This window comes from Lontra canadensis, unplaced genomic scaffold (genome assembly GCF_010015895.1).
Source record: "Lontra canadensis isolate GAN:19392208 unplaced genomic scaffold, GSC_riverotter_1.0 scaffold68, whole genome shotgun sequence".
Taxonomy (NCBI): domain Eukaryota; kingdom Metazoa; phylum Chordata; class Mammalia; order Carnivora; family Mustelidae; genus Lontra; species Lontra canadensis.
Window position 1 is genome coordinate 5,085,898 of NW_022631062.1, and position 17,186 is coordinate 5,103,083.

At 53.6% G+C, this 17,186-nt stretch overlaps 1 protein-coding gene across 1 annotated transcript in view; it reads right to left on the reverse strand.

The window, feature by feature from the left end:
* Positions 1–17,186, reverse strand: part of SHROOM2 (shroom family member 2) — a 126,895-nt gene that overhangs the window by 8,742 nt on the left and 100,967 nt on the right. Inside the window, exons 6-8 of the mRNA XM_032880223.1 lie at positions 7,311–7,946; positions 1,865–2,389; positions 538–709 (exon numbers count right to left, since the gene is read on the reverse strand). Of these exons, the coding sequence (XP_032736114.1) occupies positions 538–709; positions 1,865–2,389; positions 7,311–7,946 (1,333 nt within the window). The remainder of the gene's footprint in view (positions 1–537; positions 710–1,864; positions 2,390–7,310; positions 7,947–17,186) is intronic.

Below are 17,186 nucleotides of genomic sequence, written 5' to 3' on the forward strand. Positions count from 1 at the left end.
GCAGAGGGAGAGGCAGACCCCCAACTGACTAATGTGCCTGACGCGGGACTCGATCCCAGGACCCTGGGATCATGACCTGAGCCACATGCGGATGCTGAACCGAATGAGCTCCCCAGGAGCTCCAAGTCCTTAGATTTTAAATGGGAGAGAGGAGCCGCATCCACTGAACTTTCCCGGAGACTGGTACCCGCTTAATAGGACTTTGCATCTTACTACACAAGATGGTGAGGGGGCGCCTGGGTGGCTCGGCGAGTTATACGTCTGCCTTTGGCTCAGGTCATGATCCCAGAGTCCCAGGACCAAATCCTGCATCCGGCTCCCTGCATATGGGGGGGTCTGCTTCTCCCTCTACCCCTCTTCTCTCCTGCTCTAAATTAATAAATAAAATCTTAAAAAAAAATGGTAAAGAAACTGTGAGGAATTTTAGACAAGACCAACCTAGCCAGGAAGGGCTTCCTACTATTGCCCCGGATGTCACCGTCCCGCACAGAAGCGGACCACACACGGCCGTGCACACGCGGTGCAGGGCTCTCCTACCTTCTTCACGGCCAGGTCGTGGTCCACGTCACTCCCTGCGTCGTCTTCCGGCTCCTCCTGCTGCTGCAGGTCCTTCATCTTAATCAGCAGCTCTGCCTTGGGGGCCGATGTGCTGTAGTAGGTGGAGTTGGTGGCCAGGGACATGGCCGCGGGCGCACCCGGCTCCTCTCTCCTGGGGAACAAGGTCAGAACTTCCGTCGGCTGTGACTCCACGCCAGACGCCCCCCGCCAGCCCACGGTCTGCTCTGTGACAAGCAAACGGGCTGCCAACACGAGGACCACGGCCAGGGGCACGAGACCGCTGAAGGGGGCCGGCAGTAGGCGACAACATTAGAACTAAACGATACGTCGCCAGAGGGCTGCTCCAAGCCTACACAAAGCCGTTTTTTTAAAAAGGGGAAAAGTCCAATAAGCAGGGATGTCTAAAAATCTCCACGCAGGAGGGAAGGGAGCAGCGGGAGAGTTCCGGCCGGGGGCCTGAGCTCTACAGGGAGCACATGCGTGCAGCTAACTGTAAGCAAGGCCCCGGGGTCCCCAGTGCAACCTGCGCCTCTCTGCCTGCCGCCATGTCCCAGCCCCTGGCTCGGGCCCACCTCATCCGCTCTGCCCTTCTGTCCTGCGTTTCCCTGGAGCGCCCAGCTACTGTCCATGCACGGTGCTTATGGAGACAGCGGACACCAGCAGGACAGGTGCCACCACACATGCCCATGCAGGCGGCCTGCGAACGAGGCCGGCTCAAAGGCCAGTGTCCCAATGCCATGGCAATGCACCCGCTCGCCGCGCTCCGTAACCAGGAGCACAAAGCCTCCTCTGTCACCGCGGACGTCCGGAGCCTTCAGGACGGACATGTGGAGCCTTCTCTGCTATGGGGGAGCCCTGGGCAGGGCAGGGTGGGGACAGCCTCCCCGGTCTCCACCCACAGGATGCCGACAGGACCTCCCAGGTGTGACAACTAAACACGTTGTGGACATTGCCAACTGTCCCCTGGAGGAAGACAGCGTCCCAGCTGAGAGGCGCTGTCCTCACAGAGAGGAGCCTGTGGACAACACCCCGAAGCCCGCAGGCCTGAAGCCAGGAATGCACGGGAGCTGTGGTAGTGTCACAGCTTTGCCGGCCCCCAACCGGCATCCCCAGGCACGGGCCTCCAGGGCTCTTCCGGGAGGGTCACCCAACAGCCAACGTGGGCTGCAGCACGGTGCTTCTGAAAATGTGCCCCTGGAAGGCCACCGTGAGAACAGATGCACGGGGCAGCCCCAGCTCCCTGCATCCCGGAGCCGCGAAGACGGCAGAAGCTGGGAGCTAAGAGGCCCGCCGCAGCCGCACTCACTTCTCGTCCGCGCCTCTCGGAGACGGGACTTTGGGCAGCAGCTTGCGGCGCTGCTGGGCTTCCTCCAGCAGGTGCTCGTCTTTGGGGAAGATGCCCTCCATGAGGTCCATGGTGGTCCTCATCTTCACACCGGGGTCCAGGATCTCGGCCAGGGACCGGTCCTTTCCCACGATCTCCCGGGCCAGCTCCTCCGACTTGAGGTCCTCGGCCGTCCTCTCTTTGGCCCTCACGTAGCTGAGGCTGGAGGGGGAGGCCCCGCCGTCCTTGGCGCCGGGTGTGGGGGCGCTGGGGCGCGGGGGCTCGGGCTCGGCGTCCTCCCGGCTGTAGAGGCAGAAGCGCGAGTAGGACTGCTCGGACGTGCGGAGTGTCTTGATCTGGTCTTTCTCTAGCCCGCTGGGCAGCGCGGGCAGCTCCGCGGCGCGGGCCAGGCCCTGGCGGCTCTCCTTCTCGGGCCGGCTCTCTGAGTGCACGATCTTGACGGGCACCCTCTTCACCGTGCCGCTGCCGTCCGCCACCGGCTCGATCCTGGAAAGAGAAGAGCCGCGAGCTGATGACACTGGGTGAGCCCCCGCATGGACAGCTATGCGGGCCGGACACCGGTGGGCCCCTCGCCTGCCCGGACGGCTGGGGGACGTGCGGCCACCGCGGGGATGGGAGCCTCTGTGATCCCCCGACCCAGGACTGGGAGTGGAGGCCGCGGAGGTCCCGTTTCCTGACCCCAAGCATCTGGGCACCTTCCACTTTCCAATCATGCACACACCTCCAGACGCCTGGCACTGGAGCCTGGGGCAGACTCACTGAGGCAGGGGGCGGACCTCTCTTCGCAGCCGGTCATCGCTGTCCACTAGCCCCGCGCAGGTGCGTCTTCCATGGGTGGGGAAGCCCGCGACAAGCAGCCTTCCCTGGCAGCCTCCAAGCGAGGCCCGCGGGCAGACTTCCCGACGGGGCGGCTACATGTGGAGCGGACACTGAGCGCCGGCCGCCGCCGGCCCCAGCGTGAGCCTCCCCCCGGGCCGTGCGCTCTCACTGCCGCCCCCACCGGCCTTCCACTGCTCCGCGCTGCAAGCCACCCCTCACAGGGCTTCTCAAACAGACACACGAGCTTCGGGACGCAAACGCAGGGCACGTGGCTTCGGCATTATTTTAAGCGACTCACTGGGGACACACTTTTCCTTGAGAAAAAAAAAAAAAAAGAGAGCAGGAGGTGGCGCCTGGGGGACTCAGTTGAGCATCTGACCCTTGGTGTCCGTGCAGGTCTTGATCTCAGGGTTGTGAGTTCAAGTCCCACACTGGGCTCCCTATTGGGTGTGCAGCTTACTTTAAAAAAGGGGGGGGCAAAAAACATAAAAAAAATAAAACAAAAAGGGGGGGCACCTGAGTGGCTCAGTTGGTTTAAGCGTCTGACTCTTGATTCGGCTCAGGGCAGGATGTCAGGGTTGCGAGACCGAGCCCTGCACGGAGTTCTGCACTGGGTGTGGGGCCTGCTTAAGATTTTTCTCTCCGTGTCCCTCCTCTGCCCGTACGTGCTTTCTTTAAAAAAAATGGGGCACCTGGGTGGCTTAGTGGGTTAAAGCCTCTGCCTTCGGCTCAGGTCACGATCTCAGGGTCCTGGGATCGAGCCCCACATCGGGCTCTCTGCTCCGTGGGGAGCCTGTTTCCTCTACTTTCTCTCTCTGCCTGCCTCTCCGCCTACTTGTGATCTCTGTCTGTCAAATGAATAAATAAAAATCTCTAAAAAAGAAAAAAAAAGAAAAAGATTAATAAAAAAGGTTTCACAGCAAAAGGAGCCATGGGGGCCCCCACGCTGAAGGGAGAGAACATGGAATGGGTCAGTGCGACGGGCCTTCATGCAGGGCTCCCCGAATGCCACATGGTCCCCTCAGCTACACCTCGCTGGACCACACCCAGGGACCCTGTGGACCAGGGCCACAGGGACAAACCTGTTTCAACTGTTTTTAAAGGACGTACTGGAGAAAGAGAGCCACCTGCTGGTTCCCACAATGGAAGGAAAACACAAGTCAAAATCACAAAGCCAAAGTTCCACACTTATATCTAACTTAGTGGGCCAAGATCACTTCTACAATGTGACCCTGATGGACTGAACTTTGTGTAGCACAAGGATCATTCCAGTGCTCTAAAGTCAGTCCCTTTTTTCACCTTCTGACTAGTGGCTGGGAACGTAGTATTTTTTTTCCCTGTTTACTGCAGTGTATGAGCTAAAGTAATTTTGTATTCTCTTCTCTTCTCTAAGTAGAAATTCTTAGATGTTTTACCTAGGTATTCATGTACAGTCATCCCCAATGCCCTCTTTGTGAATAAATTTTAAAAGACTGGCTCTGTGGAAAATACCATTTAAATGTGCTGAACTGCAGAAGGAAGCTTCTGGCATCTTATCCAGGCAAAGACAGAGAGACAAGAACCCCTCTTCCCCTCTTCATTCCTTTATTCCATACTTAGAAACCTACACCACCTATTGCTGAAAAAAAAAAATTTTTTTTAAAGTCAGTTCTACGCCCCAGGTGGGGCTTGAACTCACGACCCTGAGATCAAGAGTCCCATGCTCTCCCAACTTAACCAGCCAGGCGCTGCTCTCCTACTGACTGCTAAGTTGGCCTCTATTAATATCTCTCCGACTTGTAGAGAAACTGGATTTCCAGGGCAAGAAGACAGGAAAAAAGAACACAATGAGAACACGTCCTTTGCACGCTGACCTATTACTTCCCAGCAAAGCATCTCTTTCTGGTGTTTTCTAGCCATACGTGGTCTCTCCTCATGAAAACTGTCCAGCCCTCCACATTTAACAAGCCTGATGAACGCTTACTCCAAAGTCAGGACAAAACACAGCAGATGACACCTTAACACAACCAGATCTCATCAATTCCTAATCAAAAGGCAAGAGCAGAGAGATGGAGAAGGTGTGGTACGTTGAGCTGCTCTCTAGCTCTATGTCCCGGGGCCCCTCTCAAAGTGCCGGCTGCCCACAGGAGCCCGGCCCCACAGCAAGTGCCCCACGCGGCTCTGCTCACGCCCGCAGCCCACAGGAGCCCGTCAGCTGCACGCCGCTCTGGCTGGGATGAGCTACAGGACCCACTCGGGAGACCCTCCCACAGAGGCTCAGGGTGTACTGATGCTGTGCGCGTGGCCACGAAGGAGGCCTCCCGGCACTCCACGGTCGTACGTGCCCAAATGGAAACAGGCTCTCCGGAAACTCCCCTGAGAACGCTTCTAGGAGGGACCACGTGTCTGTTACTGGCCGCGACCCAAGAGGCTGCTGGCCAGCATCTCCACTTTGTAGTTTAAAACAAAAAACCAGCATCTCCACTTTTGTTTTTTAAAACAAAAAAACTTTTAAAGATTTGAAAGTCAGGTACCTAGCTTGAGGACAGGAGTTGATGCATTTTCGGGGGGAGCACGAGCGCCCGTTCTGAAACCCCCGGGGCAGCGACGGTGCACCCTGCCCTGTGCCCCTGCGAGCGGCCGGCACACACACGCACACGCGGGACCGGGGAATACTGGAAGAAGGGAGACACCAGACATGGAGGGAGCGGAGGGGAGCGGCTCAAGCTCTGGAACCCCGAGTTTACGGAGGGCCGGGTAAGGACAGCGGCCCTGGGCCGAGCTCCGGCAACAGGCAGCGTGGGCAGCCCCGCCGCGGCACGCTTTCCTTGCAGACCCGCCACCAGCAGCAGACTGTGGACACCGACCCTGGGCTCTGGCTTCTCCTTTGTCTCCTTGGTCCCTGGGACTGCACATGTTCATACCAGGACTGACCCGCAACACACACTGTGGGGAACGTAATTCAGGATCCTACGAGCGACTGCCTTGATAGCAACTTCTAGAGGCCGCACGGGCACCCCTGCCTCACCGCGCTTCCCGAGACAGGGAGGACATATTTGGGTGTATGGGTCCTGACGGCGACCAGAGTTCAGCTCTCTATGAGCACTGGTACAACAAGAGAAGTGGGCCCAAGACAACCTTTTCTGGCCCCAATGAGACAGTAGATGGAAAACTCAGTAACGTGGGTCCCCAAAGACCCCTTTTCCCCTTGACCAGGATCTTCAATGATACCGTCACCGCTTATTGAAATTCTTCTTAAGCTCACAGGGGAGACGCAATGAGAAAATCAACACTTGCTTCAGGGAAGAAAAAAATGAAAGCTACTGCCTCCTTCCAGAGCGAACACAGGTCGGGAGCACCGTGGAGCTGCGGCTGTGTCTGTGGGAGGGGCCTGTGCTGCTCCCACTAGCCCTGCAGAGATGGGGGCCGATGGGGGCCGAGGCCGGCTGGCTTGCAGCAGCAGCATACACTCGCCCCACCACAGAGCACCGTGACTGCTGGCGACAGTGCGAGACGGTTGGGGACACTGCGAGCGCTCCTGGCTGTGGGGCGGACCTGGGGACGCGGAGAAGCACCCCCGTCTGCCCATGAGATGCCAGGAGCAACACTCCCTCTTCAGCAGTGACACCCAAAACCTCTCCCGACACAGCTTGATGTGCCCTGGGGACAAACCGGCCTTCCCCCAGGTTGAGGGCCACTGCTCTAGAGAACAAGAGGAAAATTCTCCACTTCTGCCAGTTCTCAGTTCTTCACAGGCCCTCAGAGAGGAGGGAGAAAGGAAACAGTCCGTGCTCTGGACTTGTGAGTCCCCGGCCTGACATCCGCTGGCGTCTCAGTGGGCACGGCGGACAACCCCACGCCTGAAATTCTCACCACAGCTCCGTGCACCGTGACAAACATTCCTCTGCTGTAACGACAGGTGTACAGCAGGTGGGCTCTTCACGTAAGATACAGGAAAAATCAGTGTGGAGGGGCGCCTCTGCGGTACATTCAGTTAAGCAGCCGACTCTGAGGTTGTGGCTCAGGTCACTATGTCAGGGTTTTGGGATCAAGCCCCACGTCGGGCTCCACAATCAGCACAGACTCTGCTCTAGCCTCTCTCTCCCTGCCTCTTTCTTTGCCCCTCCCTACCCTGTGCCCGCTCTCTCCAAATAAAGAGAATCTTAAAAGAAAAAGGAAAAACAGCATGGAAACATTGGACATTATGAAAAACACCCATTTCTCCTGAAGATCTCCTGCTTAGTTTAAACCGGATTCTGATTATAAACAGTTGCTTAGGGAAAACACAGGCCTGATGTGCAGCTGCCCGTGTGAAAGGCGCACATCCACACCTGCCTTGGGGGAAAGGGGCAGGGGCCGGTGCCCCACCTCCGCTACATCCCCCTCGCTCCTGCGCAACAGGACAGTCCCCAGCACCAAGTTCAAGATTCAACTGACCACTGCAGCTGTGCATCCTCCCCATGGAGTCAGTCCCCAGGAGGAACTGAAAATCCTACATGCGGAGCCAAAGCAGGGCCCCCGAGTCCAGCACCCGGGGTAGATGCGCCGGCAGCCTCCTGCGGGAGCCCAGGAAAGGGAAGAGCACAGGCCCACTGTCCCAGAATAGTACCTTGCGCCATTCTCGTCCTGGATCAGCAGGGGCGGTTTGTCGGTCAGCTTCTGGGGCGCGAACTGAGGAGAAGGGGAGCGAGAAGTCTCCATGGCGGACGTCGGCAGGGGCCGGAACCTGGAAGGGAGCGGGGCCTCGAGCTTCGGACAGGCTGCGTGCTTGTCTACATGCCGCCCGCCGTGCTCGCCGGCCGCCCTCACGCCGTCTTCCGGCTGCACACTGCTCAGCTTCTCCACCAAGGGACAGGGGCTGTGGGACAGGGACAGACGGTCCACACACGCCTCCAGGGCCTCCGGGGACGGCGGGGCGAGGGACCGGCTGGGGGCACCTAGGTGAGCGGCCCCAGGCGGGCCACCGGCCAGGCCCTTGAGTTGCCTGGGTTCACGTTTGGGTGGCGGCGGCCTCTGTGGGGCTGGCTTCTTGGGGAGCGCTGCAGTGTTCACGGGCCTTGGGTCCTGCCCCCAAGTGTGCAGGGCCGAAGGGGTGTCCGGCACGTGTGGTCCTGGGCCGAGTGTTTCCTCTGGGTATCTGTAATCTCGAGGTAGGGTCCCCGCTCGGCAGCGGGCCTCCTGGGACGGCTCCGGGGGGTCCTGCTGTGCTGCCGGACCGACCTCTGGACACTGGGCATCTGCTTGTCTAGAGGGAGAAAGTATAAAGATGAGGAAATGATTATAAGAACATCTTCTCTCCAAATGGGACTAAAACCCAGATCTGCATAATCTTAAACTGTCTTAATTAAATCCTTTAATTAAAGGAATTAAATCTGTGTACATTTTCCCATACATGTGCACACACAAGTTGCATTCTGGGGCAAAAAAATTTACACAAACATTTAAAAAAACTACATTGATGAAAATTCTCCTACGGCTATATTCAGAAATCCTTATTTTGTGTCACAACAGTATTTTTATGTGGCTTACTCTGGGAAATTGCCACATACAAAGGGCTAGAACTTTCAAACATGAGCCATAAATCCATTTACTAATAATAACCTTTAAAAAGAACCCCTTTAAAATCAGTCGTGTGTTACTAAAAAGGAGAAAAACACAGACTTTTGGGCACTGCATGCAGCTCACTGATGTTTGCATCCTGTGACCTGTTTCCAGTTCTATCTTCACTTTCTGGGCACATATGTGTGTGTTTAGTATGTGCACACACACACCCCCGCACGGAAAGACCCCCCCAACACTCCCACCGCAGGCTTCCCTGGCGCGCATCTGTGCTGTAGCCAACTCTCATGGGCTAACAACGACCAAGCCTGAAACAAAGCAGGGGCGCACCTTTGCCAACACATGGTTTCTTTCGACTGGAGTCACAAAGTGAGCCTCTGATGGGACCTCCAGTTCAGGGAAGAGCAGTTTTGCACTGAGGAGACAACTGTGCTGTTAAAGGAAACTCTAAGAAGGGCAGCAACGGGAGAACCAGGAGACAGAGCTCCAGCGCCCAGGAGAGACGGAACCTCCTAGGTAACAGTCAGATGGGCTTTCCCCCGACATGCTGGGCAGGAGCCTCATTCCAGTGCCCGCCTTGGGACCCAGAAGTGAACCGGTCCCCTGGGACAGGATGCCTGGCCTCCGTGTTACAGACGTCCCAACCATCCCCACCCCCAGCTGCCGTCCTGCAAGTCCAGTGTCCTGCGCATGTCCCTCTGACCATGTCCTCGGGAGAAGTGGAAACCCACACCATGTCCAATTCCCTCCCGTTTCCCACGGTCCGCCAGCTGGGGCCAGTCCCCCAGCCTTGTGCTGCGGGGGACACAGCCAAACCCTGCCCCACCTAGAAGCTAGAGGCTCTCCGTATCTGGAAGAGGGCATAGGAACTCAAGTCCCAGCAGGGCCCAGAGAGAGACAGGGCAGCACTGATGTCTGTGGGCAAGACGCTAACACACCGCCTGAGCTCAGAAGACACACGGTGGCAAAACAGCCAAGCACAAGAGCTGAAAATATTAACCCAGTTCCCGAAGTTAGCGATTTCAGGAAAAAAAAATACATGATCAGGTATACACTAAAAGAAACTAGAAGTTTTCAAAATAACTTGAACACAGCAAAGGATGTTTGCAGAACAGAGTCGAGCAGCTGTTCGGCTGCAGAATCACACTTTAAACCCCGTGGAACTGAGAACGCAGTGCGAGACGCACAACTCATGGCTCAGGTGTGTGCGAGGGGGTCTCACCCGCTGCGGGCACAGAATGCCTACGTCTCCCCGTCATTCAGCCACTGTGCCTCTGAAGACCATAAAACGTTTAGTTCACGACAATTCACAAGTGCCTCCCCAATATTTCGTTTCAGAGAGCTGAGCCACATTTGCATCTTTTTTTCCTCTCCTACTAACATGCTTGAAATACAGCATCCACAGACCTGCAGGAAAGCACCTGGTGCTCACAGACACACACAATTTAGCTACAATGTATTGCTTAAATCTAAGTGCTTTAGGGCATGTGGATTCACATTTAACATGTTATCGATATATGTGATCTGTAGCGTGGGTTCTCTATAGAGGTCTTCGCAGAAACACAAGAGAACTCGCTAATGTGGAAGTAAGGACTCAGAGCGAAAGATCGGCTGCACAGAGTGTGCCCAAGGGCTGCGTCCCGGCTTCTATCAGGCACAAGGTCCCACGGGCTCCCTCCTGTCTCCCCGGTGGGGCATCCTTTGCTGGGCTCTCACTTCAAGTATAAAGTCAATGGTGATAGTAAGAGCCACAGATCAAGAAAATAAGGATCTGTCAGCGAAAGCATCGAAGCCTTTTGCTCCCGGGTATTCCCAGAGCGGTGCGTCAAGCCGTACAAAGGCACACTGAGAAGGCAGCTGCATTCTGGCATCCCAGGAATTAACATGCAGCGTCGGTTGCTCACTGTCATATAGGACATGCTAATGACACGTTATGAATGGGAACGCTGCTCCCGCGGGTCCAGGACGGGGGAGGCCCGGCGGGCTCCACGCACCGGAGACTCCCCGAGCTCTGCCGCCCACGCCGGGGCTGGACCCTGCCCACGCTGTCCTTTCTCCTGGGCCCGGCCACTGTGGAGGCAAGCGGACCCGAAACGTCTGCAACGGGGCAGCGACTGAAACAAATCTGAGGAGGAAAACGCCCCAGGAAAGGCCATGGTGAACGCCGCTCAGTGGCCCACACGCCCTGTGACAGGGCAGAGAGGACCAAAGGGCCAAAAGGAAAAAGATAATGTATATACGCATCCAGACACACACACAGCAAATGCTCTGGAAATCCCACCCCCACTGCTCTAACTCACGTCAGCTGTTTTGATCTGGGTATGGAGAGGGCCAGGCCCACGTCTAAATGCCGTTCCCGTATCGGAGAGGTAGCCGCTTTACTTCCAGACTCCACCTGCTCATGATGAGCCCTGTGGCAGCCCTGGATTTGTCCCTCTGGGTCCCAGTTTTCTGCTCCCCATCACACAGGCCCTTGGTTCCTGGTCGCCCCCAGCACGGGACAGGTCTCACTCTCCAGTGACTCGCGGTTCACAGTCTTTGCTCTCACTGGGCTTGTGCTCTCACTCTTTCTCCCTCCCTCAAATAAATAAATGAATAAAATGTTAAAAAACAAAACAAAACACAGCTTGTCTGCCCTGTATCCGTGCAGAACATAACCAGCCAGGCTGTCTGAAGAACAATGCCACCATGGAAGCAGACAAGCCAGGGCTGGGCACGCACGGGATGCTCACAGCACAAGTCCAAGTCTCCCGAAGGAATCCCCGGCGTCCTGCTGATCTTCCCGTCCCCCACAGAAATCCCAACAGACGCGTTATCACCTTGGGGAAGCACAGGCAGAAAGGTCTTCTGTCCACACAGCACCCCACAAAGGCCAAACGATGTGGGAAAAGATGACGGGCAAGGCATGGGAACACTGGGAGCGCCAGAGAGGTAATCAACCAATCGACTGATTCACTAATGACCAGACAGAAGCACTCTAGAAACGTCTCACACCGCATGAACACCCGGCAATGATGGCACCACTTGCTCCTTCCTGGGAGACGCCAGATGAGCACAGGACTTCGCACATGGTGAACCCTTGTAGGTCAGAGGCTGTCTGGTTGTCCTATCCCAGTTTCCAACCATGCAAACAGTATGTGCCAGTCGAGCAGACAGATACGCCCGTGACGATGGGGACAGCAGTTTCCCTACATCCTGTTCCAACTCTGTCTTGGAGAATCATGTTGTGGGAGGACAGGAGCCCTGAAATCGTTTTCGATTCAGTCCTTTTTTTATTGTAATGTCTCCACTAAAGTTTTTCTCTCTGCACTGACCCCAAATAGGCTCGCTTTTTGTGATTCTAACGCCATGCAGGGAAAGCAATCACTTTAGAATGAAGACTGATACGTCATATGTAGTTGAGTGGAGAACGGATTCATGGAGATTCCACTCACAGATGATCCAAAACTGAGTATACAAGCACAGACTTCAGGAAGGGCTGGTGTCCAATCACAGAAAACACCTATATTTAGAGATTATAACCTGCGACGGCCCAGCAAGTATCCAGCTCTGTTTCCAGAACACGTGTTTTGAAACTATTCCAGGCCTCTTTCGTTTTTTTTTTATGGCTAGAGACCCTCATTCCTGGTTCCAAGATGTGACACTTGGGAAAAATCATGCAAATTCCTTCTGCCAATCAAAGCTCCAGGCCAGTTAGAATCAGAGGCTCAGACAGATGGAATAAAAATGACATTTGCATGTGATTTGTTAGCTGCGTTTTCTCCTAGCATTCTGTTTTTGGCTGTCCTAAAAATATGTTTTGCGCAAAGTTCAAAGTGTGGGCAAGCCTGATACCAACTGCGATATTTTTTTTTTTTAAGAAGTGGCCGAACTGATGAAATCAGGATTGCAGGGGCGAGTGGGGCTCGTCAAAGACGTCACTCAGCGGCCGGCCACAGACTACACTCAGCCTGCGCTGCAAGTTTGACCCGGTGACTCAGCAGGACGCCACTAGTCTTCTGTGTCCTCAGGAAATGCCACCAGTACCCCCATGGCCCAGTGGAGACCGGTCATCTCTTCTGATGGGGGTTCGGGTGCTCTGGTTAGGCCACACGTGGAGCACCCAGGACTCCCCTCTCAGCATGGGTCAACCAATGTCAGACCAGAACATAACGGAAGCAGGATACGAAATGCAAACTATGAGAGACACAGGGTAAAGAAAAGTCCCCTCTGACTTCTGATGCCCTGAATAGCTCTTTCCACAAGGCATGGGACACTATTACCAATTAGAAGCCGATCTAAAGAAAATGGGAACAAGGTCATCAATATTCCAGGCTTTCTGATCCTCCCAGGCGTGATGCTACTCTATCCATATTTATTTCTGGGGTTTGTAAAAAGGAGCGTAATGCTGCAGGTACACACAGTCTCCTGAGACTCTGTCCTTACCCCAACCCCTCACCTCCCTCTCACCCAGAATAAACCCTGTCCTGATGGGCGAGAGCAGGGCAACGCTTTCTTCTGATATTTTGGTTTTAAAGCTTTTTTAAGGAAGACCATTTCCACCAGACACTGGAGGGCACATCCAATCCACTCCCAGTGTCTACCCCCTAGGGTCAACCACTTTGCACTTCTGGTTCATGTTATTTCCTGAACCCAGCCCTCCAATTCTCCAGAGCATTCTAAAGGAGCGTAGTGGGTGACTTCAGACATACAAATCTAAGCTCTCCTCAACCTCAACCCCCCCAGAAGCCAGGCCTGGCAGAGGCAGGGGCTGATGAGGACACACATGCCTGCAAATCTGTATCTGAGCGAAAGCCTTCCAGCAATCTGGATTTTCTGCCAGCGTGGAGAATCTCGGCTCTATGGGACCCTCCCTTCCCCAATTCTGTATCTCCCATTCCCCCTCCTTTTTAAAAAAAGATTTTACTTATTTATTTGACACAGAGAGAGACAGCGAGAGAGGGAACACAAGCAGGGGCAGTGGGAGAGGGAGAAGCAGGCTTCCTGAAGAACAGGGAGCCAGATGTGGGGCTCGATCCTAGGACCCTGGGATCATGACCTGAGCTGAAGGCAGACGCCTAACGACTGAGTCACCCAGGCACCCCCATGTCTCCCATTTTTCTAACCACTTGATATGAATATAAAAAATTACTCCTGAGCCTAATCCTCGGCTTGGCATTTTGCTCTAAAACTAGATTATCATCATCTGAAAAAACAGCAACGTTAAGTGCCCCTGGCTACCAGCCATGGAGGAACCAATCCTTGATCCTTAATCCTCCACCCAGAAAGAGTTCTCAAACCCTGGGCCTAGGGGATTTGGCTCTTGGGCTGTAGTTCACCACACCCTGGTCTAGAAGGCAAGGTAGATATTAATTCCTTAAAAATTCAAGCTCATTTTGAAAAGTACTATGAAGAACGTATGAGGAGAATGGAATACCAAAGGGGAGAAGAGCTCTTTACACCAAGAGCAGGGTCTGCTGAGTTCTTTTAAAGCTATGATTTTATAACTTTTATGGGCATTTTTTAGCTACTGGTGGGAGCAACGGTCTCTTGTGACCAACCTGACTGAACCAGAGTGGAGTGTGTCACAGACTGTCACTTGAAATCATTAGAAGCAGTTAGAAGGAAAAATCGGATCCGATCAATATTTTATGATGGCAGACATTCCGTTCATCTCAATAGTAGTTTTGGGAACATCTCCGGTGCTTAAGTTTTTATTAGGTATGATCTGTTGTTAGTAAGAACTTAAATGCTATTACAAGCATTACGGCACAGGTAACAAACAATAAATGAATTTGAGTTCATCTTAATTCTTGCCCCAGATCTATATGCTTTTCTTCTGACCCACTAAAATTTTTAAAACCACGTGTTTGAATTCCTAGAATCTCGCTACAGATCTGGGAGTTCTTCATGTTACAAAACATTTTCACCTCTTTTCTTCCCCCCACACACCACAATTTTATTAAGGTATTGTTTATATACCCTAAAATTCAAGCCATCAGAGGTCTGGGTAAATGTGCAGAGCTGTGTGTTCACCACCACAGTCGAGTCTAAATGGAACTGCACTGTCCCAGAAAGTTCCTGCTTGCTCTCAGGCAGTCATCGTGGCCTGGCTTGAAACCACTGTGAGTTGCTCAGTGTTCTTATCTGGCAGGAGAGCCTACTTCAGTCAAATGTAGATTTCAATTCCTTAGAACTACAAACCACCCCCCCAACTAAAATGACAGGGAAATGCCCCATTTCAACAAATTTGAGGGGGAACCTAACCAGAACTTTCACAAATTAAATTTTCTGAAAGCAAAGCCATCTTGCAGTAACTTTTCCAGATTGTTAAATAAAGTATTCCATGTGACAGATCCCCCATGATGGGCATTTCCAACCTTCTTCTTTCCTCCATTTACCACATTTTACCAACATACACACATTTTTGTCATAATTAGCATGGAAACTAGATAGCTTGGTCCTCTCCCCCGGAAACTTCCAGTGCCTCCTCTCACCATCACCAAATCAAGGCCAGACTGCAGGCTTGATCTTCTAGGCTCCCCCTATCATCCTTCCCAAGCCACCTGTGAGTCCTCAGGGACTCCTGCAACATACATTTTGGACAGAGGCCATTCCCTGCCATCGATGCCTTGTGGTTTCCAGATCTCCGCTTTGATCCACACTCTTCAGGAGATGCCCTAGAGACACCATTCCTGTTTTCTTTAAGATCCAAATGAAGTGCAACCTTTTCCATGGGGCGTTTCCCAGACCTGTTGACAAAGATAACCCTTTCTCCTGCTGAACCCCCAATAAGGACTTAATGTGTTTGTCCCCACACTGTTCTTATTTCATCTGTGTTATTTTCATTTACTATCGATCCTCCTGGGTACATTGCTAGCACCCACCTCTGTCCCTGGCACAAAGCAGCCTTCAGCAAAGACTCAGTGAGGTAACCAGGGAGAAACGGAGGCGGGGAGGAAGGGAGTGGGGAGAGGAAGACAAGGCTGGCAGGCGGATTTTCTTGCGCCTTCTGACTACCCTGCATCACAGCATTTACATTTATTTCTGGGTCCCTCTGAAATCCATGTGTTACATGCTAACACCCACCCCCAACAGGAAGGTGTGAGGTGGCCGGCGGGGCCTTTGGGAGGTCATGATGTCAGGACGATGGAGTCCTCAGCCAGGGGACAGTGTGCTTCTACGGGAGACACGAGAATGCCTGCTGCCTTGCTCCCCGCTCTCCCCCACCTAAGGACAGAGTGGACAGAGCGAGAACACAACTGTCTACAAGCCAGGACGCGGGTCTCAGCAGGCAGCAAATCAGCTGCACTCCTGTCTTAGACTTCCAGCCTCTGGAACCGTGAGCAGTCACGGTCGGCCCACGGTAGCCTGTCACGGATGATTCTCCCCAGGAAGAGAGGAGAAGAGCTTTCGAGGGGGAATCGCTCGGAGCCTGATTCAATTTCCTAGGCTCTCTGGTGCCTGATCACAGCAATACAGATCAACTACCAGAAACACATTCGTCCCCTGAAGACTGTGCTGCTTCCTGCCTCGTGGCAAGGAAAACATAGGCGCAAAGGCGCCCACGCATGCGCACGCCCGGGCGCGCACGCCCACGCATGCGCATGCACGGCACGCACGCACGCCAGCGTGCGGGAGCGGTGACACCTGGGACAGCATCTCCCGCTGGCCCCTGGTCTGAAAGGAGAGGAGGACCGCGTGCGTGGGCTCTCCTCTGTAGCGGGCTCCTGCCTTCTTCCAATTTCACGTCACACCGCCGTGAATGTGGCAGCAACAAGCGGCTCACGGTTTCAGTTACGCTTACTTGCCCGTGAAAGGCCACTGGAAGTCACTTGATTTGTCAACAAAGTGGGGACCATAATAAAAAATATGAACTCGCAACTGAGTGGCCTTTCGCTCCTTCCAGTGTGTTTATATCTGTAGTTATATGGCTTCTAATTACTTTATTTTGACATACACCACGCCAAAACATTTGACCACTCAGGGTGTAAGTATCAAAGGAAAACACACAACTGCAACCTATGAAAATGAACATAAACGCATCACAATGAGAGGAAACAGAAGGGAGAAACACACAAGCATGGACAAATGCTCAAATGAGCAGATGCTAGAATACCCGGAGGACTGGTGGTTGTGCCTCCGCGGACCTGGGGCACTGGGAAGCCGAGCACGCTCTCCATTCTTCAGCAGAGATGCCCCTATTACGAACCTCCATTTGCAGAAAGCGAGCATGACAGACACAACTCAGCATTTCCAGGACAGTGAGGCCCCAAGAGCCTAAGTCTCTTGTTTCCTAACCTGAGCTAGGGTGGAGACTTCATCTCTGACTCCTGCTTTCTCTCTGCAACACCACGTTAGACGTTCTAAAATACTGGGGTTCTTCTCTGCCTGAGCAGTTTTATCTTCTTTGCAAAGCTGCCGTAGAATATTGCAGGTGGCGGTCAACAGCTCATAGGAAATTCATGCCCACAGAGCCCCACATGGTTATACTTTCTACAGCAGGAATGCAAATGCCAGCACACAATTGCCAGGAGCCAGGAGCGAGCGGAATGGGAATGGATTGCACACAGCCACCAGCTAGGGGCAATGACATGATCAACACTAGTACATGAAAAAGGAAAAAACCTACTGTAACCAACCGTAAATGTTTGAAAAGCACACAGCAGATCTATCTGCAACCTAAATAACAATAATCAAGAAGGAAAGTCCCCACGCCCAACAGGAAAAAGAACGAAAATGAACACAAGATGTGAGCAGTAATGAACAAGAGAAAAAAAATACAAATGGCTAGGCAACACACAAAGTTTAACTTTGCTAGTTCCTGAGAAAATGCAAGTTAAAAATGAAATAACTAGGAGGTGCCCAGGTGGCTCAGTCGGTTAAGCATCTGACTCTTGATCTCAGCTCATGTCTTGATCTCAGGGGCATGGAGCCCACTGGAAGG